The sequence below is a fragment of the Siniperca chuatsi genome, linkage group LG16 (genome assembly GCF_020085105.1).
Source record: "Siniperca chuatsi isolate FFG_IHB_CAS linkage group LG16, ASM2008510v1, whole genome shotgun sequence".
NCBI lineage: Eukaryota > Metazoa > Chordata > Actinopteri > Centrarchiformes > Sinipercidae > Siniperca > Siniperca chuatsi.
Window position 1 is genome coordinate 18630403 of NC_058057.1, and position 25015 is coordinate 18655417.

A 25015-nucleotide genomic window follows, 5' to 3' on the forward strand; every position below is an offset into this window, starting at 1 on the left:
GGATATAAAGCCTATAGTTAGTGCTTATAATTAGCACCAAATGTAAATATTACTCATTATATCAGTTTAATCTTATGCACAAGATAAGTACTACCATGTGATTGACTGGATTATAATTACTCCAAACTTCTGTTCAATATCCAGCTATATTGACACCTAGTGGTAAAACAAACGCCTTGACATTTACTTCCTTTTCAATGGTCTGTTGTGGCTGATAAACCCGACCATTCATCTTAATTCACCTTCTGTTGGCCTAATTGTCTGTCAATCCACGCCCACATCAAATAAGAAAGGGGAGGCTGTTGAGCGCAGGGTTGCCAAGTTTGACGGAAACCTGCATTCTTGTTTCAGTAACCAGGATGAATCGACCTCTTGACAAAACTGTGACAGTGTTTTGTGTTACATGGTAAGTCAAAATTATGAGGTATTAGGTCAAACGTATGACTTCTCAAATCAAAAATATGAGATGGAAAACTTAATCTCTATCTTGCAATTTTGACTCGACTACCATGAATATTTCTATTTTTGTCATTTCAAACCTTTAATCTATTTTCTTTTTCCTGGTGGAAATGGGCTTCCACATTACCACAATGGACACAAGTTATTTTCAGTGCCGTTTTATAATGCTGTCTGTGAAATATACAAACCAAAGCCGAAACGTCTTGATTCTGAAAAAAGTGTCCAGATGACTATGACTGAAACCTTTTCTACAATATAATAATTAAGATTGAAAGGTCATTTTTGAGCCTAGATAACAAAACAATTTTTGAGTCAACATGGACAATAAGTCCTTAAAGTGCTCAGAAAAATGTAAATTTAAACATCTACAATGATTGCATTTGAAAGCTGCAGAATAGCTACTAAATTGACCTTGGTGAGATTGTTTGTTAACTAAAATAATAAAAGTGTTAAAACTAGATTTTGAAATTAAGTTCCTTTCAAGACAAAGCCCCAAGATTAGACAATAATGCAGGATCTGCCTTATTGTACTTGCACATTTCCAAGCAAATTACAATCAATTATCACAATTAATCAAAAACCAACTGACACACAGTGAAGTTGGTGTCCCGTTTTGGGGCCCCGGGAGGCCTGAGGCCCCTGCGCAGCTGCATGCTTTGCCCAGAGCTTTATGTCTAAATATCACAACTAGCTTATGCTATGCTAAATTTATGTTAAAATACTGACCTCATAATATATAACAACTCTATAGCCGAGCGGCATCAATGAGAACAAAGTTGCTTCAGTGATTTGAGCGCTGCAAAAGGGGGATCGGACAAACTGTATCTGGCAACCACAGTCGGCTCTGACGTCCCCGAGCTCGTAGCGTACTGTGCATCTGGAAGTTGTCGCCATCATATCTGGCTAAATGTTAACCTAGCTCTCAAGTCAGTCAGCCGTTGTGTTCGAGGATATAAAGTTAATGATATCATTAACCTCTCTTTGTTTCTTCTGTCGAGTTTCTATGAACTGCTGTGATGTTATGTATCAGTAAACGCGTCTAGGACTGTTGCAATATTGTCTAGTCTACTCACAGTAGCAGTGGCTAATTTTCAGAGCACACATTAGCAGAGCTGGAGTCTTGAGAAGCAGCAAGGGGCGGTGGGCTGCTAAAACTGTCGCTAGCTAGCAGCGAACCGGCTAGTTAGTTGGCTAGCAAGTAAAAACATCGAGAGACATTTAACGTTCAAGTGAATAAAGCCACGACTGTGAACGTTGATACATGCTAGCTGCAATTCTGCTGAGGAACCAAGAAGATTAAAAGCTAACAAAGCTAACTAAAGAACAAACTGGGATTGGTCTGCCGCGGTGGGAGTCTGTTAAACTGGAGCTGGCATCGTCACATTTGCTTTCTTTAACACGTATGTCCAACTGCTACTTCTACTCATATTTGTGATACGTTTTATTATGGCCGTTTCTGTATCGCGCTAACTCGGCTAACTTATTTTGCAAAGTCTCAACGGTTATTTCTCTGCTGCTACTATGTTAGCCAGCTACATCTACCAATTACATATCATTGTTTTCAAGCTTGTTTTGAAATGTGATATAATTGCCAAGTGTTGAATTTTACTTTATCAACAGTTAACATGTCAGTGTTATGGACTGTGTCTCACAGCAGGCTGTTGGGCCTGACAACTAACAAGATGTCTGAGGGAGAGAACAAGCAGGCCCCTGACACTGTCCAGGACGTGAAGCCGGACTCCATGGCAGCTGCAGCCACAGGTCAAGGAGTGTCATCTGTGTCTCCCCCTGTGTCCATGGTGACCCAGCCTCCAGCTACTGCTGCCACAGAGGATGAGGAAGAGGAGAGCGAGGATGAGTCAGAGATTTTGGAAGAAAGCCCGTGTGGACGCTGGCAGAAACGCAGAGAAGAGGTAGGGGATATGTCTGCGGTGGAGTCAAGTTTACCTTTACTAAGGTATAGATAGCGCCTGATGTATTATTTTGTTTTCCCCCTGAAGGTGAATCAGCGCAACGTCCCTGGGATCGATAATGCTTACTTGGCCATGGACACTGAAGAAGGAGTTGAGGTGGTGTGGAATGAGGTCATGTTCTCAGAAAGGAAGAATTTCAAACTACAGGAGGTGGGTGCAGCGCCAGGCCAATGCAGTTAGTTGTGTCTGAAGCAGTTATGTGCACTACAGTATGAATGAAACATGTATTGTAATGATTATGTGACAGCGTTTATACCTGCAAGGAATAAAATGCCTTGACAAGGTTTTAAAGATTGTGATTATTTGCTGTGATCTCACTAACAATGTAGAAGCCTACTGGTTTTCATTTTCCCCTTTGGCTTTAAGCTCCTTAGGCAAGTGGTCGGACTTGTTGCTGCCAGCACCATAGCAAAGTACACACTGTGCCTGTGTAGTTGCAGAAACGATTTTCAGAAATTTGTATTGGAGGGAGTAAGCAGACCAGAAGTGGTCTTTAAGAATCTCGTTTGCTTATACCTTTTGGCATTTGAGACATTTAGCTTGATGGTTTTGCATCATTCTGAAGTGGTTTCTATTTTCTCACTCTTATCTTACAGAAAAGGCATCAGTTGAAGATCCAGTCTGTTGCTTACTTTTTCAAATAAAAACATGAGAATTAGGTTGTACTTCTGTGTTAGATAGCTACTCACTGCCTCTGAGCAAAGCTTGTTACCCATAACTGCTGTAGTCTGAGCTGCAGTTATTTAAAGACTGTTTGCAACAGGCAGCTTTTCATTTTTTATGAAAATCAGGTGTTCTCAGTCTAATAGAGCTTTTAATATATATTTTTAGAAATTAAATGGCAGATGGTCTGGATGGAGTGCAAGACCCAGAATTGCTTTTAATGGGCACTCATTTACAGCTGTGGAATCTGCATTTGACCTTGCACTTACAAGACAGTCTGTCCGACCACTCGTCCAAGCTGCTGGCCAAGAGAAGGCCAGGCCATTAAAAATGTGTATGTTGTTAAGACTCACTCGGGCTGAACTGGCTGAACTTTCTTGCAATGAAAAAAGTAAATACAACAAATTTTACAACATGAAAAAAGATGTAACATTCACAACACTAATTTTATTAATAGTTATATGCTTTTGTTAAAAATATGTGACATGTATTAATGATTAATACGTTCTGTTTTTTTCCACAGGAAAAAGTCAAAGCAGTTTTTGACAATTTGATCCAGCTGGAGCATTTGAACATTGTGAAGTTCCACAAGTACTGGGCGGATGTCAAAGAGAACAGAGCGAGGGTAGGAGATCATCTCAAAAATCTCCTTTTCATCAAATCATATATATATCATCATAAAAGTGTTGAGTGTAATGGCTTTTATGCTGATGTGTTTGCATGTGTTTTTCTTCTGCAGGTCATTTTCATCACTGAATACATGTCCTCAGGAAGTCTCAAACAGTTTTTGAAAAAGACAAAGAAAAACCACAAAACCATGAATGAAAAGGTGTGAAAGCTTCGCTGTAACTCATTAACTGATTTTGAAATGAAGTTACTTAGAAATGACGCTGACAAGTCAAGAACAGTTGATAAATATCCTGTTTAGTCTGTTTAAAAAAAAAAAACCCACATATTTTACATTAACTTTTCGGTCACCTGTTTCTTGTCTGACAGGCCTGGAAGCGCTGGTGCACACAAATACTGTCTGCTCTCAGGTAAGTAAAACAAAAACGTTAATTTCTTTAAGCTATTTAAAAATAAATTGTGGTATGGGGCGTTGACACGATTCATAGTCCAAATGCCAAGATGCGTTTACTACAACTGCAGGCAAGCAGCTTTTGTCTGGAAAGTGACTTGTAAATTTTAGAATTCACCAACTGCTGCAGTCAGATGACCAAAAACTGATGTGGTAGCAATTCTTTATTGACTTTACCCTTGTACGCTTGTCTCCAGCTACCTGCACTCCTGTGAACCTCCCATCATCCATGGCAACCTGACCTGTGACACCATCTTCATCCAGCACAATGGCCTCATCAAGATTGGTTCAGGTAGAGATCATTTAACGCAAGAGAGATCTTTTCGAAAATAACATCAGGACAGTGTAAAAGCCAGTGTTATGTCTCTCTTTAGCCAAATCTTTATTTTCTGTACTACAGACAGAGACAGAGATGTCCTCACTATTAATATCAGTATTAGGTCTTGTCTTAGTGTTGTTTATTATTAAGGCTTCCCCCCCCACTATTACAGTTGCCCCAGACACCATCAATAACCATGTGAAAACCTGTCGAGAAGAGCAGAAGAGCCTTCACTTCTTTGCTCCAGAATATGGAGGTAAGATCCTCTCAGTTGTCTCAGATACCATTGTTGTGTGCGGTAGTGTTTCTGTGATATTGATCAACTTATTTCTGCTTTCAGCTGTTGCCGATGTTACCACAGCCGTGGATATCTATTCCTTTGGAATGTGCGCCTTAGAGGTGAGAAGGTACCTTGTTCTGCTCTGAGCTGTTAGTCACATACTGACAAGCATATTCACTCATTCTTTTGTTTATGGAAAATATGCTTGATTGGTAATGCACAGATTGTGTATGTATCAATTAATTCTCAACAAAAATGTCACTCCAGCTTTAGACATGCTTAGTGTTGTTGTTTGCTTTGAAAGTCAGTGTAAGTTTGCTTACGGCAGTCACAGAAATAGAAATCAGGATGTCAGTTATCTCTGTCTTTTGCAAGAAAGGTCATGTGGAAATACTGTTTTTTAATCATTTGGTCATTTGTGTAAAAGAGGTCAGGTCTGCAGTGATGACCAATGTCTTCAAAATGTGTTACGTAACTTGAGAGTGTCTGCTGTTGACTTAAGTTTTGTGTTACGCTTTATGAATCACTTCCAGTCAACACCTTTCTTTGTCCAATCACTTCCTCAGATGGCTGTGTTGGAAATCCAGAGTAATGGGGATTCGTCTTATGTGTCCCAAGAAGCCATAAACAGTGCCATTCAGTCCCTAGAGGACCCATTGCAACGGGTGAGTGAGGGAGAGGCAAGCATTTAACGCCTGTATGGCTGTTTGGAAGAGAAATCCATAACCTAAACGTTTTTTTTCCCCCCATGCTTTTTCAGGAATTCATCCAGAAGTGTCTGGAGGTGGACCCCAGTAAGCGACCCACAGCGAAGGAGCTGTTGTTTCACCAGGCCTTGTTTGAGGTGCCCTTACTCAAGCTGCTGGCTGCACACTGCATCGTCAGCCACCAGCGTGAGTGAAAATACACACACACAAAATGTTTTATCGCCATGAATACTGGTAATTAGTATCTTCAGTTTAAATATACAGTTACTGGCCGGTTATTCAGACCCTAGTTACAAACGCTGTTTCTCAAGCATCACATATCGCAGCACTGACTGCACCTCCTGAGTCAGCTTCTAATCTTATATGTGCTGGTTACATAGCCAAGGCTGCCAAATATACAGACTAAAGTTTACAACACCCCTAACACTGGAACTTCCTCACTTAGCCTAAGATGATGTGTTTTCTTATAAAGGTCAAATTGGCCATCTTTCATATGCCAAAGAATGATGACTTTTATTTGCTCTTAACAAAAAATGAGAAATGCTCTTATCTGTTGCTGTCTTCTCTGTTTACCTGTAGATATGATTCCAGAAAATGCTTTAGAAGAGATGACAAAGAACATGGACCCTAACTTGGTGATTGTTGAGGCCAAGGATGGAGTACAGATGAAGTAAGTCCGAGTATCACAAAGCCACTTTAACACTGACGTGTAGAGATAATGAAGATGAAAAACCTGGGGAGGGAAGGAAGTCTGTGGTGGTGTTACTGTGGTTTTCTGTATATATTTTGTGTCATAAAACACTGACAAGATTTTGTCTGGACTTTTGGTTATAATATTATTCTGATCTAGTTTAAATGTTATCTTTTCCTGGTCCTAAAGGTTGCATTACAGTTAAATTATACAATACCTGAACTTACCTGTTCTAGAGTCGCCCAGCTCTGCTTTTTAATTGAGCTGAAGATTTAGTCACACTCTGTTCCTGACTGGCTGAATATTCAGTATTCAATAACAGTTTCTTTTGCTTCAGGCTCTCTCAGTTTCCTGCCCTTGAGCTGGACAAGTTCCTAGAAGATGTAAGGTAAGAAAACAATTATGCTACAGCTGGGGAAAAAACAAATTTGCTGTTGATTTGCCTGTGATTTGAAGATTCTGGCTTGAATGCCTGGACCTGCTGGTGAAAACTGGTCACCCTCTACTGAAACAACCGATTGAAGCCAGAAATGGGAAATTGTTGTTGTATTGCAGTTGAGTCTGTAAAATGTGAAGTAGGGCATCATATGTACATAATATATATGCATGGTCAGCAAAACTCTAGTTTTAAAAATATCCTCCAGTTTTCAGGGCACAACTACACAGCATGAAATCATTTGCGGTTGTCCTGAAGTTGTTTCTTTTTTCCTTTGATGTAACAGGAATGGGATCTATCCTCTGACTGCGTTTGGGATACCATGTCCACAACAACCTCAGCAGGAGGCAGTGAAGTCGCCCATAGTGCCCCCCTCAGTGAAAACCCCGACTCCTGAACCTGCAGAGCTTGAGACCAGGAAGGTAAGAGCTGACATGTAGGAGCGCACAGAAATTAGATCTCTGTCAAATAATGTTAGCAAATCAACAAATGAATCACTATTATTACAAAACCTGTTAGGTCTTTATATAATTATATTATTCATTGTCCAAGACATCGTAGGGAGTAGTTGGAGAATATACAGAGTAACTGAGCATATTTAGAATATAGAAAGTACATTTTCTGGCAAGTAAATTGAGGGAGAAGAAAAATATAAGAGTGTGCAGGTGTATCAGATTTCTGTACTTGAATCATACTGGGAATTACTGTTCTCGAGAGGTCACATAAAGGTTCCCATTGTGTGCATGAAAACATGTCATGTAGATTAAAACACCAAAAGAACATTTTGCTGTATGCAGGTTGTTTTTTTCAGTGTTTTTTGCTCACCGTTAGATTTTTGGATTAATTTGCTACGTCATTTGCATGTAGCACTTCATCCTTTTCTGATCATAGTCTGTGTGTCGATGTGTCGTATATATTAAGCTGTTTTCCTTCTGGTACTTCACAGGTCCTTCAGATGCAATGCAACATTGAGCCTGTTGATGAGGGCACCAAGCATCATGTAAGTAATGTTTCTGCTTCTAAGTATTTTCATGTCATATGTGAAAGTGCTTTATGTTTTGCTAGACTTTTGAAAAACTTGTTTTATTCTCCTTTCAGCTGACCCTGCTGTTGAAACTTGAGGATAAATTGAACAGGCACTTAAGCTGTGATTTGTTACCAAGTGAGTGTCTATTTCTATGGTTGTTAATAGACTTGGCATGCGCACACATTCCAACATCGTGTTATTACCAAATACTGTGACCCGCGGTTTTTATAATCACTTTTTTGGGGCATTTTTATACCTTTATTTGATAGTTGAAATGAGAGAGATGATGATGATGAAATGGGTGGAGAGGGAGATATGGCGAAAACATGCAACAAAGGTCCCAAGCCAGATGCAAACTGGGGACGCAGGTAGTTGTTGGATTAAAGACAATGCAGTGTATGAGTACCTTTTTGGAGGTTTCATTGGTTTTGTTAACATTCATTGTTTCTCACTTAGTGTTTGTGTCCTGAAGGCCTAAGAACACGATGGACAGTTTCTGCATTTGCAAAGTCTTTTAAAATGTTTTTCATGGTTCAGCATCAGTTTGACTGCAAACTGCTGCTCCTCTGCTGCTATTTATGAATTGCTACTTTCACGGTGCATTAGCATCACCAACTGTTACTTCCTCTGTATAGAAGTGTGTATCACATCATCGCTTTGCTTGTGATTGCATTTGTGTGCGTGCTGGTATGTTGTATATGGATGCTGGTACAGTGCACGCAATGTGGGACATTTTTTATCAAAACTCTGCTTGACAGCGCCGCTAATGGTCAAAACTCCCCAGTGCGCCTTTAATCACTTGAGTAACAAACTGAAATACTTTAAAGGCATATTATTTGATAATACTGACATGATGCAGTTGGAAAAACGGAAAAACTAGGTATCTTCACACCTCGTCACACTGCCACCATGTCTGACTGCCTTGTATTTTTGTGCAGATGAGAACATGCAGGAGCTGGCTGTGGAGCTTGTTCAGCTAGGATTCATCAGTGAGGTAAGTGGAGTTCTTCATCATGACCCTGCTGACCTGAACACTTAGCTTGAGGGTAAAACAGCCCCTACGATATTATTTAACCATGCTGTCTCTCAATTTCAGGGCGATCAGCCACGACTTGCATCCGTTCTTGAAGAGGCCTTCTCGAAGTTCTACAGCCGGAACGGTTCTCTCAATCCGGTGACTGTTTCCTCGTAGCGGAGGACTCACTAGGCCTTCTTTCAGCCCTCCTCGTCCTCTACAACAGGACTAGCTTTTTGCTCCACCTCTGAGTTGCAGGAAAGCTTTGCAAGGACAGAGGAGGAAGCCTTGGTCTGGTTGCAGATCCTGCAGCCTGTCCTTGTATCTTCTGGTGGGGAAAGCTGCCACTAAGTGGTTGTCACTTTCTTCTTATTATTTTTTCCCCTCCCACCCAATACAGCCATTTGCTTCTCTTTTTAAAAGAGGAAATCCTAGTTGCAACTTATAGGAAAATACAAATGTTTTCACTTTTTGGCTTATTTCTTTCAGTTCTAAAGTAGTGAAACGGTAGAGGTAAGCCAAATAAAACTGGATAACAGCTGTATTTTCCTTAAGTTAGTATTAAAACTGTATTTTAAACATTTTTACTTAAAACTGTTAAATAGTTGTCTGTATGAAAAAATCTTGGTCCCGGCATACTGAAGTGTATGTATTATGGTGTTGTGAGGTTAAGTCTGGTTGTCTGGTCCTTTGAACTTTCTCTTGAGCAGCAAGTGAGGCATCTTCCTACCTTGTATTGGTTTTTCAAAGACTCTTGAATGCATCAAGCTACTAATGCAACAGATGCAATGTCACTTTTACTTCAAAATTTCTGTAATTATACAACGTAGTCATGAAACATGCAGCTGCAACACAATCTGAAGAGCTACAGCTAAAAATATGAAAAATTAAACTATTTATTTGTGTATCTTTTCTTGTGTGTACTGTAATTCACTTCCAGCACTAAGACCGGTGGTTGTTTGAATGTATGCTTTTAGTTGCTGTCTTTCTTTTAAGTCATGCTGTTATTTTCTATGAAAAGGGGGTGTTGTCACTTGACTGTGGTCCAACTACTACTGTAGCTTCAGTTTTACTAGTAGTCCATTGCAGCACTTACCGATTAGGGCTAGGTCATTAAAAAGTTGTCTTTAGGTGGCATTTTACACAAGAGAGGTTGGTTAGATCCATGTGAAGCGCTTGATCTGATGGATGTTTGTCAACAGGTTTGGTGAACGCATGTATGCTTTTCTATGCCTAAATGGAAACTGATGCATGCAGCAAGCTTGCTTCTGGTGTTGGTTCATTTTAATGATGATGGTGATAGATTCAAGTAATCTTATCATGCAGAGGAAGTTTTGTCAGCTTAGTCCTGTCAACATTTTGATTTTGTGGCTCTGAATCATTAGTTTTCTCCGTGACACCAGAGCTAAAAGTTGCCCTCACCTCGTAGATATTCAGTTTTTGGCTCAGACCACCCTTATATGTTAACTGTTTAGGGATCTCTCTGCTAGTTTGCACTGCTGTACACTTTTATATCCTGTTTGAAATGTCCTGTGGCCTCAGGCTCCTTCAGACCAACAGGAGGAACTTAGATGAATTGGAAATAACGTCAATAAAAATTTTAGCCCTGTGATCCAGTCTCGTCTAGTCTATGCTGTGACTGCCTACTGACAGGGTCTGTAGAGACTGCGAGATACAAGTGTAGGACTGCCTGGCATGCTTGTAACCATCTTTTAGACTGTATGCTAGACACTGTGCTCTTGTTTCTGCAACGCATTCCCCCCCCCTTTTTTTTTTCACTTCCTGAAATTAAAATTTACACTGTCAGCACTTGAGGTCTTTGTTTGGTGTCGTCTTGTGTTCATCAGAAGTTCATGACTGCTCCATGAGGGGATTTCCACCAATATACAAAACCACACAATAAGCTTTATACTGACATGTCAGCTTTCATAATCAAGGAAAGTATATTTGGAAGAAGACTTAAGAACATATGCTTTCTGTAATGTGCTTTAATACAGTGGTTCTCAACCTTGTGTAAGTGTAATAAGTTAAATAAGATGGATTGTAATATCCTATTAATAAAAATGAGAAATCATCTTTCTTAAGGTGTGCTCAGAAGTTCCTGGTGAGTACCACAGACATAGAGCAGGTTTTCACATGTATGTAGATGATACTGGTATGTATATATATACATGTGTCCGTTACCACGATTTCCTCAGTTTCTACTTAGATATTGCACTTCTTACAACACCTCTCTTTGGTTGAACTCTTATGAAAGCAATTATACTAAAACTGAAAGTTTTAAGAATGTGTTTCCCCTTGCTGAAAAAGTACATTTTGGTGTAATTTTATCTTTAAAATTAGAAAATGAAGTTACATTCTAAGTAAAATAACGTACTCACAGACAAACACAAATGAGACAAAACACAATTGTTTAAATAATTTATACAAAAAACCCATCCTGGTGTATCAGAAGCGTGATCTCCACCCTCAGAGCGTCACTGTTTGAATTATTTGTTCAAAATTTTAAGAAACTGTAGCCCTTGTACAAGTCTATTCATGTACATACTTAGTCACAATGTGTGCTCAAATAACAGTTGAATAAAACACATTTCATGCTGACAAACACATTGCCGTACAAAATTACAGCAGTATAATAAAAGTACAGCAAGACTAAAAAATATTTTTGATAAAAAACACCCTAGAAACACGCCCTAAATAAAAAGCTACCAAAATGGCGACATCCAGTTCATGTGTTTTTCAGCTGTGTGGGTATTTTCAATTCTGTACATTGTGAGTAAAAAAAAAAAAAAAAAAAAAACTACAAAAACAGTACATAGCACTTCAATTCAAACACATTACTCTTTCACATTAAATTTGTGTTTTACTTCCCAGTTTGAAAGTAATGTATATAGGCACAGTAATTAAATTCATGAACCATGTTTGGTCAACACCATTCCTTGTTATTCACAACTCCACATTAACTCATGGACAAAGTCTAATTCTGGCCAACCAAACAAAGTGGCAACCGTTCAGAAGCCTTTTCACACTTTCTCTCTGCCGAGAGCTGCCAAACATCAAAATGTAGTTGTTAACTGTCAGTTGAAACAAAGCCGCTCAGGGCGAGCTTTACTACATCATCTCAACTTTATCAGGTCACTCCAACAGTTAAACATCACTGCCAATTGTTCTCAAGAAACTCCTAGATTACAGCCAGGAAGCCTCATACAAAACTGCACCTGTTAAATCGAAATGTCCGCAACTCTGAACACTGTATTTTAGATATTAAAAAGTGTTCATTTGATGAACCCATGACTTTCATCTGAATTTCAGCACAATTCAAATAATCTTAAGCCACTATTTACAGGCACAGACAAGAACATCTTGTTGCATACTCTCCTTAAAAATTTTGAATATGCTGATGTTGTTGGCTAATAATTATATTTATTTGTATCTTATCAAATAAAGGTTTATTTTATGTTTATAATTCAAAGGAAGTCCACAAACACAGCTAACTAGGGCTTGGAGATGATTCCATATTATCATTAATTTATCATTTCTCTATATTGAGACACGTTTCACAGTTCTCACGTCTGAATGAACGCGTTTTACCAAAATCTGTCACAGCATGAAATCTTAAATCTTTATATTTTAATGGGCCTTTTTCACACTAGACATTTTGACAAGTCACAGTAGGAGAGGCATAATAAATTAAATGATGGCTGAATTCCATTTAGCTGCTTCAGTTTCAGGGTCCTGCTATTGTGCATGCTGGTTTGCTGTCACACTGTCATGACTTACTGGGACACTTGCTCTCGTGTTATTACTAACACCTGTGCTTTTCCTGCTATGACAAGTCAAAATGTCTGCTGCGAAAAAGGTTTATTAGATCCTTTTGTTCAAATATATACTAAAAATCATTTGACTCCAAGGGATAAACAAGACTTTAAAATTTTACCATGTTATTTTGAATGCTTTAGTCAATATTACTGCAAATCAAGATCATTCTGTGATAATTATAATAAAGGTTATTATATTATAAATCTTTCAACTAAAGTCTAATACTTTTGATAAAGTCATAAATAATATTTAGTGGGTAGTTTTACTTTGATGCCAGGAAATACAGTTGTACAAAGTACAGAGTTAAAGCTACAGTAGGAACCTTGTGGGTCCTTAGGGTAGCAAGATTTATCTACTTGTAAATTTTAATTTGAAATATCCAGAAAACATGTGACATGCGTAAACAGCAAATTCATGTTTACTGATCTGAGATCATTTCTGACCATAGACGAGCGCCAGAATGATTGGGTTCAGCTTTCTTTGAACAAAGCGTTTACAAGAGTTTAGGAAACACTTATTTCATTGTTTTTGTCACTTGTCTCTTGTGTAGAAAGGTCCGAACCCAGAACCAGATTTTCATTTAGACAAATCTACAGGGTCTGAATCTGAAGAAATGTTGTGCTCTATGGTTTATGCTGTTAGGACAAGTGTATCTTTACATAAAAATTGTGCCCACAGCAGTTCTGCATATCAGATATCTTATTTTGGAGTGAAACAGGAAATATATATAATAATGTCAAGTTAGCACCATTAGTGCAGCAAAAGGCATTCGACTTGTGGAGGCTCAATGTGGTTCCACTCATGGCTGGAAGTAGATGACATCATGGTGTCATTTAGCTCTGTAATAAAATCCATTAGCCCCTTCCCCTCATGTTTTATGATGAAGGGGTCTGCCACAGAGGTCTGTGAATCTCAAAAAGGCGATGACATCCTTTATTTCTTCAGACATTGGTACATCAGTGCTCGTGGATTCAGCATGTAGCGCTCAGAGTTGAGTAACTTGGTGAGATACTGAGGCACCTGGGGCCGAGGAGCCATGTAGGATACGCCGGGACTGACAGCCATCACCTCAGCAATCTTCTGCTTCATCTCCCGTATCTCCCGGTCCTGCTTCATCACTTTATCTGTCAGACAAAAGTAATATACTGTATGACAGGGTGGACACTGCAGGATGTAGTGATTCATAACATTTCAAGTCATTTAGGAACTATAATCTGTAAAAAGCTGGACTGAGGATGAGTTCTTCTCTTCCCTCAAGTTTCCGCAGCTATAAAAACTACCCTTAAGTCCATATGGCAATTGTCTCTTTAATACTGTAAACTTGTTAAAAATGTTTAACCTGCATCTGAATTCAAATCTGTTTATGCAAAAATCTGCGCAGCCTGAGCTAAAATATTTGTCTTAAACCAAGCAATCGAGGGGAAAAAATGTATTGTATGCCTAAAGGTTAAGGAGTGGAGCCAAAAATATTAAGTGCTTTTGGCACATGGTGTTGCTATTGGATCCAGACTATTTGTCCCTTGGTTCATGGTGTACTTTTCCTCAAAATAACGTTCTAATCTGATGCCAGTTTTTGAGATATCCTGTTAACCGACACATGAACAAACAAACAGGGATAAAAACACAGTGACCTTTTTAGTGGAGGCAGTAAGTCAAAAAAGTCACAAGCAGTACGAAAACACAAGAGTTTAAAATGCAAAAACAAACGTTAAGAGAAAGAGTGGGAACCTTGAGCGATTTCCAGCTGTCTGCGGGCGTCTCCCAGAGCCGAGAACAGGTCCAGTTTGATGCGAGTCTCAGCGCTCAGGTTGTACTCCAGATGTTGAGCTTTCTCCTGCATGGCTGACAGAGTGGACAGCAGCATGTCTGTCTCTTTCTCCACACAGCGGTACTTTCCCAAAGCCTGAGTCCAAAAAACACATTAAACAGTGAAAACTGTGTATAAAATGACAAAACAATCAACCTTGTGTGATGACCAGGTTGTGTCAGTGCTTTGGTTTCCTAAATATTTTTACCTTTTTAATATTTAATAGTCAGAGATGTTTCTTTTGCCGCCATGGACGTGTGTTTAGGTTCATTCACTTAGGGAACCAATGCACCACAGAGAAAACACTTTCCACACACTGATGATGAATTAGCCAGCCATTCAAAAAACATGAAAGCGGCACATTATTACAGAGATGCTCTGAGGGATGATTCCTTCTGTGTTAACATTGACATTTTGAGGGAGGTGACCTATACTCTTTTATTAAAGCAGTGCAATGTTTTTATGAAAGACCTGGCTTCTGTTTCAGCATGCTTCATGGAGAGTATGTCACTAAAATGAAATCAAATACCACACAATACAATGTACACACCTGATGTCAAACAACAAAAACAACCACACAATATTACTGCATACTGATATGATGACAAAGTGCAATATGTTGACTGCAGGCCAAAATAAAATACTAAATATCTACAATGAAAACCATTCAGTTTTCATTTTTTTTTTTTTTTTTTTTTCAAACACAAAGAATTAGATATAAAAATCTCAAACAGCAAAAAGACTACATGACCAAACTGAGGACAACCAAGTACTGGACCACTTGAGACTCACAGACACTTAAACTCACAAGTTCATTCCCAAATAGTGTAAAAAGATACCTCAACATCCCTCTCTAGATCTACCACACGACTCTCTTTCACTTGATACTCCAGCTGTAGTTGTTTGTACTCTGTCTCTAGATCTTTTACTCTTTTCCTTAACATTTGGGTTTCACAGTGTTCCTGCCTGGTGTAGGAGATGGAGAAAATAACAGTTTTAAGGGGTGAGAGAGGGGTTTCATTGGAAATGAAGACCAGTTTACACAGAAAGAAACATGACATTTCATTGGTCTTATTTTTTATATTCCACACATTTAATGAAGATGGTTACATAAAATACAAGGAAATATATTAACAATCTGTAAAAATGTCATGTATGCATTAAAGGAATAGTTTGACATTGTGGGAAATATACTTATTCACTTTCTTGCCAAGACTTATATGAGAAGTTTGATACCACTGTCATATCTGTTCGTTCAATATAAGACTACAGATACAGTTAGCTTAGCATAAAGCCAGCCTGGCCATAGGGAACCATTTCTGCCTACTAGCACCTCACTAATTAACTTTAATTTAAGTTATATCTTGTTTGTTTTAAGGCGTGCAAAAATCAAAGTGTAAAAACAAAAATGTGTGGTTTTACAGGGGGTTATGTTCCAGACTTATTCTTGGCCGTGCACAGTGACTTCCAAGAAATAGTCCAGCACATAACTGCCCTGAAACCACAAATTGTGTTTTTTTTATACTCTTCGGTTTGTGTACAAATTAAACAAATAAGATATATCATGTTAATTAATGAGCTTTAGAGGTGCGTTTAGGCAGATTTTCTTACCTTTGGACAAAGCCAAGCTAGCAGTTTACCCCTGTTTCCAGTCCTTATGCTAAGCTAAGTAAATCAGCTGCTGGCTACAGCTTCATACTGAACACACAGACAGAGTGGTATCAATCTACTCATCTAACTATTGGCAAGAAAGCAAATAAACATAATTTGAACTATTGTAACTATTAGAACCAAATGTTTGGCCATACACTCACAGCAGTATTTAATTATACTCAGTAGCATACAAATGCAGATCCAGCTTTACTTTCCAGGCACAAAGCCACTTCAGTAACAAGGAATTTTAAAGGTTTGATAGGTGTGAATTACCTGTTTGTTAGGCTCCTTGCTGTGCTGGCTGCTTCCTCCAGTTTCTGAGCCTGAAGCTCAGCCAACTGTTTCTCAACAGAGAGTCTGGCCTCAGTCTCTGCTCTGGTCTTCTTCTCCAGCATCGCACTGCTCTGTTTGTCCCTCTGCTTGGTTTTAGTCAGACACAAAATCCTGAAGGAAACGCAATAAACTCACTTTAAATGATGCCAAAAATAAGACCATAAATATGTGGGTTACTGTCATATTCAAATAGACTTGTTTGAGATTAAGTTCAGAACACCTGGAAAACAGACAAAAGATGTTAAATGTGTTTTTCATCCTTCTTGTAGTTGTTAAGTCACTGAAGAGCACCTTGCTTTAAAAACTGGAGCATGTCTTATTAAAACCGTGCATAACATGCTCATGTCAAACCTCTCATCTCAAGCCTCTGGCGGATGGATGTGGATTTGATGTGGTAAATGTGTTGAGAGTTCATCTGTGACTGGTGGACTATGTAATGAAGTACATTTTTTTTCAGCAGTTTTTTCAGTTTGAAATGTGCTCAGAGTACTAAAAACTGTAGAGTCATATTGTGGAGGAACATTTTTACTATGTTGTAAACAAGAGAAACATAACACATACTTACAGAAAATGTACTAATTACACAGGAAATGAATTAACATAGGAAAATGAATGTGCTAGGTTCATGAGCCTGCATTAATTAACTGAATCTGGGCTAAATCTTTGAAGAAAATTTCTCTGTAAATGTTTTTAACTGATGCATGATAGCTAGAGCTGAAATGATTGATCGATTAAACAATTAGTCAATCGACATTATTTTATGACATTTTATTGACGATTGATAAATTAATGAAAAAGAAAATAATCGGCAGAATTATCAATAATGAAAATAATTATTTGTTGCTGCCATAATGTTAGCCAAATGCAAAGAAATTGACAAATCAAAGTATCAATAAATGAACAATGTTGTAAATCCACTATCAAAAAAAGTGGATGGGTGTGAGAGAGTGGATGTTAATATTGTGATAATTAGGAAACAATTCACTTAAGTGAATTAAAGTATTCACTTTAGTATTCAAAGTAGCATGATCAAAACTCCAATTCATGCTGATCACATTGAGTCAAGGGGTCAGTTTATGTTTTTATACATACATTTAAAGAAAATTAAATATTCTCATCTCATGCTATGAAAGATTTCAGTAAGATTCAAGTAGATATCATTCATTTATAAAGGAAGGCCTTTTTATGACACTGATTATGGTCCAGCTTAAAAAGAGATCCATCAATCCTTTTGAGGATTAAAACGTCTGCCCAAAAACGGTTTGCTTTCACAGACAGCTATAGTTCTAGCAGCATTTGTGCATGCATTAATCTCTGTCTTACTTTTTTATTTATAGACTGATGTAATGTTTAATACAGCCCACAGAAGGGGCCAAATGCAAGCTTTCGGCAGTAGATCTGGTAGACGACTCACTTGCTCTGGAGTAGCATGTTGGACTGTCTGAGGAGGGAAACCTCTGGTCTCAGGCTCCTCTCGCTGTTAGTCAAGTTACAGATATGACTTCGCAGCTCCTGCTCACTCTGCCTGCTCGCCTGCACCTCGCCCTTCAGCCTCCTCAGCTCCTGCTCCAGCCTGAAAAATAATGAAGGCAGAGTTGCAGGGAAAGAAAGATCTTTTAGCTCTGATTTCACCTTCACATGCCTAATTTCAAACTGTACTGAACTGAAGTTAATAGTGGCATACTTGGTCATCTGTTCAGCATGGTAATTCTGAGCTGCTGTGGCACTCTTGTCTGTTACGTCCCGGTTGGGGCTGACTGTTTTTGAGCCGGATCTCTGTTTCTTCTCAGTCCTCCCTGCAGGTGGTGAAGGAGTGTTTGTGCTGCCTCTGCGGGCTTTTGGCGAGGAGCTTTTAGCCGGCCGTGTGGCTTTGCTTCCTGGCTCATCTTGAGGTAGATTTTCCAGGGTTGTAGAGGATTCTGCTCCTCCTGCCCCACAGTGGAGCAGATCTCTGGACTCACCAGGTTTGGATGGTGATGGCCGCCGGTTTGATTCAGCTGACCTCACCTCCTGTGTTCCCTTCTCTGTTGCTCTCTCCTCGCTGCGGATCTGGAGGCAATCTACAGTGTGTCCCTCATCATGGGCCACTACAGCACTGTTCTGACACTGATACTGAGTCGACTCGGGCTTTATCTTCCATTTTGAGCCTGCAAGTACAGGCAGAAACAAAAAAAGGTTAATCATCACTCTACTATGATCTCAGTTCTGCAGGTGGGATATAAAAGGTGCAAAGACATTTACAGTCTGCTGTCTTTGGTGTGAACAACAGTACAGAAAGTTATAAGGTTGTTTATAAAGATTTGCTGCAGTCAAAAGGATTCCCCTCCCTGTAACTTTACCTAAGCAGCATGGACTTGTCTGTCTTCCCTAACTGACCTTCTCTGGTAGAAAACAATGCATAAAAAGTATGAAAATGAGCAGCAATCCACTTATAATTGTTGTGCTACCACATGTCAACAACACCCTTGCATTTTGGAAAGAAAAAAAAACTGTGGTTGTCACAATATTTGCTGCCACTTGAGTCCTGTTTTTGTCCATCATTTTCACATGGATGAAAAAAAAGAGGGAGTAATTGAATTGTTTATTTGCTGAAAAGGATGACTTCCTCTTCGTTACCTAAATCTCTGCAGAGATCTTCTCAGTTTTAACGTTTGTGAATTAACTTGTAAACAAGTGGGTGACGTATGTTTGTATTACTGAACTGTTGAAAATCTAGATGATTTCACTGATCATAAATTGACATTTTTTACATGTATAATTGTTGTTCTTAACACCTAGTTTCTGGTAAGTCTTTCCCACTGTTCATTTGGAACAAACAGTACAGTACTGAGTGGTTACTTTGAGTGATGATCACACAAACAAGAGTGCTGCCTGCAGAAACTCGAACCTCTGATCTCATCGCACTCGACACACTACTACCTAATTGACAAACAAAAATAAATTAGAAACATCCTGCAGATTGTAAGAATGGTAGATACAAGAGCGTAAGACTCACTGCTGCTGCCATCTGTGCCAGTCTTGGGGTAAACCTGCAGGCCTGGAGGGAGCGAGTGCTGCAGGAGGTGCATGTGGAAGTCATTCTCACTCTGCACTGCTTTCTGTATGCGCAGCTTAAAGATGTTGGTGAAATAGCAGGTGGCATAAAAACCCAGATACACTACAGGATATCCAATGCTGAACATGAATACAAAGGGAAAAAGACACAATTAGAATATGTGTGCCACATTACAAAGATATAAACACATCTTGGCTAACAGATTTATATTATTAATGGTTACTCTATTCATAGATTTATGCAGATTTTTACATCTTTCATTTCATACTTGATTGGCTAAAAAGTGAATTTAGTCCTGTAATTTATGGTGCACGAACATCTAGAGGCCGATTCATAATATCACACAGTGGATTTATAAAAGTTTAATACTAATACTTTTTATTACAGCTCAATTAATTTAATGTAAGAAATCTCAATCCCAAAAATTCTTCTAAATGCAGAAAGGGTGATTTGTATTAAATTAACATACCAGTGTGCAGCAAAAAGGTGAGAGAGGTTGGCATGAGAGGTTTTAAGGTCTTTGAGTCGAAGTGAAGCTTCTGTGTACACAAGCAGAATCCACAGGGACACCGTTGATATACAGATGCCTTTCTCTGCAGAAAAACATGAAAATAATCAGATGTGAAGACTGTCATACTTGTCACTGCTAATTCAATTAGATTTTGAGTAACTCACTTAAAAAGCAGCAAATCCATTTCAAACAAAGCTTAATTTAAACAAGAGCAACAGAGTTTGGCATATCTTTCCATATGTGTGGGAAAAAAACAGAACAAAACATAATCCACATACTCACCTGTGTGCCATATGTAATTGAATAAAACATAGGTGCTCGCCACAAAGAACAGCCAGTGCAAAGGAACAAAAATTAAACAAAAGATGTCCAGAGTGAAGGCAGCACAAACAAAAACAACACAAATAACCTGCAAACAAAGAAAACATTCATTTCAGTAAAGTGCATTGGTTTCAGTCTGTGGGATCATCATCATCTGGGCCGCTGCAGACAATATGAAATCACACAGCAGGGGTTCTCACCAGCCCATGGCAGTGGAAAGTGGTGTATACACTCCCGAAGAAGAGCCAGCATGGCCACAGGTACTCCAGTCTGAATTCAAGGATGAAATCTGCCAGCAGCACCAGCATCCACATCATCATAAACTTCAAGACGGTGTACGCACTGCAAAAAGACAGAGGAACTGTAAAAAGTCTATCATTGTTATCCATCAAACATCAGCAAGGGGGTGTGTTCAGTTTGAACAAATGTGAAACAAATGTGTATTCTAGGCTCTAATTCTAGTAAATAAAGACACTTCAGATGCAGCGAAGCCTCTTAAGCTAAGACATTAAACACACACAGAAGCCAAACCAAGACTGGAAGTCAGATACACAATGCTAAACCTATAACTGAGCAGCTGCATCTTAGAAATGCAGTCCATCCCTATAAGTACTGGCACTAAAGAACAATGACCGTTCCCTCATTTATTTTTTTTTAGGCGAACACGAGCCAAACAGGGGCTGTGGTTTCCTCCTTTGTTCTGCTCATCCATAGGCTGCTATCACATCACCCCTTCTTTGTTTGGTAACCATGGCAATATTTCATCTGGAGGAGAGGGAGCAACACAGCATCCTATTGCACATACAAATATTCCTTTTAATGTTATTGATACAAAGTGTATAGAAATTTATCTTACAGGTATTTTTTATAATAGATACTAAATATGTAAGTTGTTCCACAACAATAAAAAGCAATATTTTATCTGAAAGAGTGCAGAGGGACAGAATGGTTAGGACCACAGGAGCTTAAATTCTTCATACAAGTTCAAATTTGCCTTATAATGTGTATAATATAATGTGAAAGAGTGTATTTTAATTTATCTCACTGGTATTTTAAATATAACTATTAAAATATAAATAATATTAAAAAGCAGCAAGAATTGTATATTTGATTGTTTAGCAATTTTGTCTGCAAACACCCTTAAAAGAAGACAGTGTTTGTATTTTCAAAATACAGTATATTAATCTGTCTTATTTTAAGAAATGAAAACAAATGGTTTCATTCTCCCGAGACAATCTTCTCGTCTGGACTCTTGTCTAGACGCTTTAAAAAGTATGCTTTTATGTGCAAAATTACCTGCCTTTCTTTAGCTTAATAGGGGAAAAAAAACATGTTAATATTTTCCAAGACAGGCATAATGTGTTAATTGTACACATAATTTGGCCAGAGGATAAAGGAGATCGTGTAAAAGCAGATGAAACAGCCCGAGGAGAAGCAGGCCGACGTTAACTTGCACAGCTGCTGATTTCTATCTTTATGTAAACAATGTAGGGTGAAGTAACTCACGCAACATTTCTACGCATCAGTCTCCGCAATTCAGCCTTATTGAAGCCTATTAAAGCTCCAGACTGGTTCATATAAAATGAGAGACGCGGATGAAGTGATGGGGATGTGAGGCAGACAGGTGAGCGGGATGACGACGGCTGAAATTTACACAAAGACTGGCACCACAACAAAAGCAGCCTCCGCCAGGCGACGCGGCTCGCTCGCGAGGCGCTAGCTACCTCTCAGACAGCTTCTCCGTTATTTTCAGTTTTTTCATTTTCCGTAGCCTGTTCGCGTCCACATAACGTTTCTTCATCGTATGGCTTCTGCTCCCTCCGTGCTGTTTGTTTTCACACCGCAGCAGCGGCAGCGAAGGGGCGAGAAAAAGAGCACGAATAAACGATAAAAGATCACTCCGAGTGGAAGAGGATGTTCAGCTGAACCTGTGATGATGTCTGGGAACATACAGGCGACCAACGGCTCTGCGCATGCTCAGTGCATGTTGTACCTACAAGTGTTCATCGCAGGAGGGGAGCAGATCAACACACTGTACCTTTTAAAGTGTTGTATTAATTAATAATATAGCCACCAGCTTTACAGACACACAATATAGTAACCCTATAATAAATGCAACAATAAAACTGACACCAAAATATCCACTGTACTACAAATTATAAATGATATATTTTATAGGTTGAATACACAGTTATTTAACATGTACATATCATCATTGTCAAATATAAATCCAAGCATGCTGTATAAACTGTACATATTTGCCTACTTCATTAAGTAACCTATTACACTGCATATTTATTCTAGCACTCTTTGCACTCTGTACCCTTGCACTATTGTATTCTTCTTAACAATTTACAGAAACAGTTTAAGTTGTATATAGACATTGTATGTTGTTGTTTGTTGTTGCTTTATATATATATATATAATGCATCTAATATTTTTTGTATTTACATTATAGTTATTTATTATTTATTTTTCTTTAGCTTTATTGTCCTTATTTTTACCTATTTCTATCTAACTTTCGGGTTACAATGTCTGGTCCAGCAGCCTTGCGCAGGTTCACTCTACCTGGGGTTCGCCTACCTGGTCATCTGGGTGGGATGCAGCCTTCCTGGTGGCTGTGTCGTTTATGGCTTTGAACCGTGCATAGCAGTCATTCAGTGTCCCTGGGAGGAAGGCGTCGCTGTCACAGGCGTAGTCTTGTAGTAAGTGATGGCCGGCAAGCCCTGCCACATACGCAGCATCATTTGTGTCCATGAGTTGACACTGGATTTTACGTCCATATGTGTGCTTTGCTACCCTGATGGCCTGGGACAGGTTAGCCCAAGCAGATCTGAAGGCTGCCATGTCCCTGGATTCAAAGGCAGCACTGCAGGTTTTCAGCAGAGCGTGGACCTCAGTAGGCATCCATGGCATCTGGGTAACACGTATGGTAATGTTCTTCGAGATGTTTGCATTTTTTTGCTTGCTTTCCTCTTTGATTTTCACCTATTTAAAAAAAACAAAAAACCTAAAAGTTTAAAAAAATGTTAAAACTGGGAAATAAACAGAACTGGGGAAAGAAAATGCCAAATATAAACAGTACAAAAATTGTTAAACTGTACAAGATTGGTTATGTTATTGGTGGGTCACCTGGATGGGCCTCAAAATGATTTACAGTGGTCCAGTACATACGAGTCCAGTACGAGAATAAAGTTGTTTCTCCTGTTTCTCCATGATGCAACATTCACATTCAGACTACACATAAGGTGAAAAAGTACAAAACAAATACAAATGCAATAGCAGCAGTAGCAGTTTGTAGGCCCCTGATGATATTTGTGTATAGCCAGGAAGCTAGTGTTTTGCATGTTATTTTCACAGTGTAAATATTCTTGAGCTTGGTGTTTTTGCCTTTGATTGTTTTTTCTGTTACGGCCCATTAAGGGCCAGCAGTTCCAATTTAAACTAGCTGTAGTTCTTGTCATTTTGCTCATTGGAGCTTAGGGATTGGCTTGCATAAACTATTACCCGTTTTTCGGCCTTTCTAAACTACATGAGTTCAAAGATGGCTAACCCTAACCCTACCCCTACTCCTAACCCTTAAACCGGTCGCCGGCGGGTTGGTTGATTTTAAGAGCTTAAACAATTTCTTTTGCATAAACAATAGTAGAGGGGCAACTTCTAAAAAGCAGCCAGTTCAAACTATGTTTTTTAAGCTCAGTAAAAAGGAATAAGACCCAGACTTTACACTACCGCTGACATTATGCAGGTGAGGAGGGGACACTGTCTATATTGTCCAGTTAGATTGTGTGATCCGCCTAAGGTGTGTTCGGGGAGTGTCTTAATTGCCTGCCAGAAAAAAACAACCAAAGGAAATAACACCACACTATTTACACTGTGAAAATAACACTAGCATCCTGGCTGTAGAGTGTTGCAGGAATGAGTCCTAAAACATTGAAATGAGTTAGCATTTTAGCACTTCCGGAGGCACTTCTCGCAGTCAACAGGTTTTTTGAATGGGTTTTTGGTTAGATGCCTGAAATAAGGTCTGTGGATAACACAAGCTTAAGATATTTTCACGTTTTGTTCTACAACATAAAATACACCAGTAAATACCTCACTTTACCTCACAGATTTTTAAGCTCTTAAAAAGGCAGTTGCTAACAAGTGGCTAAATAAGAATACAGTGGTTGTCAGGAACATTAAACGTCATCATGCCGGACACGAAAACTCATCTACTCACTGATGTTGAAGTCATGCGACTGCAGTGTAGTACGTTTATAGCCTAACATTAGCTATTTACTTATGGCGATCGCATTTACACTTCAAAACCATAAAAGTGGTGTTCATTTGTGAAGATTATCTTAGTGAATAAAACGTGTCAGTGTCATAAACTTTTGTTTACTACAGAGCTTATTTTCTGCAATCATCCAAAATCCAATGGAAAAATCCCAATGGCTTTTTGTCAAGGGAACCAGGGCAATGCTAACTTCTGGGTTGGCCTACAAAACTCCGTCATCCCTGCAACACTCTATACTTTGTGACATGTATAGTTAGGTGAAAGTAGTCAGACCAGTAAATGGTGACCAGTAAAGTGAGGTATGTCATCACTTCATGTACATGGTATATGTGTGTCAGAATCAGATGCTTGTGTTTTACAAATTTCTATTACATGTTTTATGTATTTTATTATGTTTTATGTTAAAATTGTACATGTTCTGTGTTTCCCCTGGCTGCAAAACTAATTTCCCCTTGAGGACAATAAAGTTAAAATGAAGTTGAAAGTTGAATGGATTGGACATCAAGAAAATCAACACTACAGACAAACGGACGTGAGCGAGGCTACAGGGAATGGACCCAAATGCAGAGAACCCAGGCAGTCAGCAACA

At 38.9% G+C, this 25015-nt stretch overlaps 2 protein-coding genes across 5 annotated transcripts; one reads left to right on the forward strand and one right to left on the reverse strand.

Moving 5' to 3' along the window:
- The first annotated feature begins 1287 nt into the window (after window positions 1–1287).
- nrbp1 (nuclear receptor binding protein 1) lies at window positions 1288–10462 on the forward strand. Of its 2 annotated transcripts, none has more exons than XM_044170000.1 (18): window positions 1288–1859; window positions 2114–2372; window positions 2460–2582; window positions 3619–3720; window positions 3835–3924; window positions 4092–4132; window positions 4371–4465; window positions 4665–4748; window positions 4833–4891; window positions 5339–5437; window positions 5533–5665; window positions 6059–6149; window positions 6508–6558; window positions 6893–7028; window positions 7553–7606; window positions 7705–7768; window positions 8572–8627; window positions 8730–10462. In XM_044170000.1, the coding sequence occupies exons 2-18, from the start codon at window positions 2142–2144 to the stop codon at window positions 8823–8825; spliced, it is 1605 nt and encodes a 534-aa protein (XP_044025935.1). In that variant the 5' UTR covers window positions 1288–1859; window positions 2114–2141; the 3' UTR covers window positions 8826–10462. The 2 variants fall into 2 exon arrangements, with proteins under 2 accessions (XP_044025935.1, XP_044025936.1); XM_044170001.1 differs by having other exon boundaries at window positions 2117–2372.
- A 594-nt stretch (window positions 10463–11056) lies between these two features.
- Window positions 11057–23009, reverse strand: si:dkey-12h9.6 (macoilin-1). 3 transcript variants are annotated; one of them, XM_044169999.1, is made up of 11 exons: window positions 22731–23009; window positions 20348–20489; window positions 20109–20235; window positions 19785–19908; window positions 19256–19434; window positions 17945–18407; window positions 17675–17833; window positions 16201–16371; window positions 15114–15240; window positions 14196–14370; window positions 11057–13591 (listed from the first exon to the last, which is right to left on the reverse strand). In XM_044169999.1, exons 1-11 carry the CDS (start codon window positions 22736–22738, stop codon window positions 13401–13403), a joined length of 1866 nt encoding a protein of 621 aa, XP_044025934.1. In that variant the 5' UTR covers window positions 22739–23009; the 3' UTR covers window positions 11057–13400. The 3 variants fall into 3 exon arrangements, with proteins under 3 accessions (XP_044025934.1, XP_044025931.1, XP_044025933.1); XM_044169996.1 differs by lacking the exon at window positions 22731–23009 and adding an exon at window positions 21872–22028; XM_044169998.1 differs by lacking the exon at window positions 22731–23009 and adding an exon at window positions 21654–21832.
- Window positions 23010–25015: the final 2006 nt, after the last annotated feature.

Excerpts from the sequence above, each read along its gene's own strand:
- nrbp1 (XM_044170000.1), top strand. The coding sequence starts at position 2,142 with ATGTCTGAGGGAGAGAACAAGCAGGCCCCTGACACTGTCCAGGACGTG. Across the intron at positions 5,438-5,532 it reads TAGAGGACCCATTGCAACGG|GAATTCATCCAGAAGTGTCT; the intron begins GTGAGTGAGGGA and ends ATGCTTTTTCAG. Across the intron at positions 7,769-8,571 it reads AAGCTGTGATTTGTTACCAA|ATGAGAACATGCAGGAGCTG; the intron begins GTGAGTGTCTAT and ends ATTTTTGTGCAG.
- si:dkey-12h9.6 (XM_044169996.1), bottom strand. The coding sequence starts at position 21,948 with ATGAAGAAACGTTATGTGGACGCGAACAGGCTACGGAAAATGAAAAAA. Across the intron at positions 20,236-20,347 it reads CTTTCCACTGCCATGGGCTG|GTTATTTGTGTTGTTTTTGT; the intron begins GTGAGAACCCCT and ends CTTTGTTTGCAG. Across the intron at positions 14,371-15,113 it reads ATCTAGAGAGGGATGTTGAG|GCTTTGGGAAAGTACCGCTG; the intron begins GTATCTTTTTAC and ends TTTTGGACTCAG.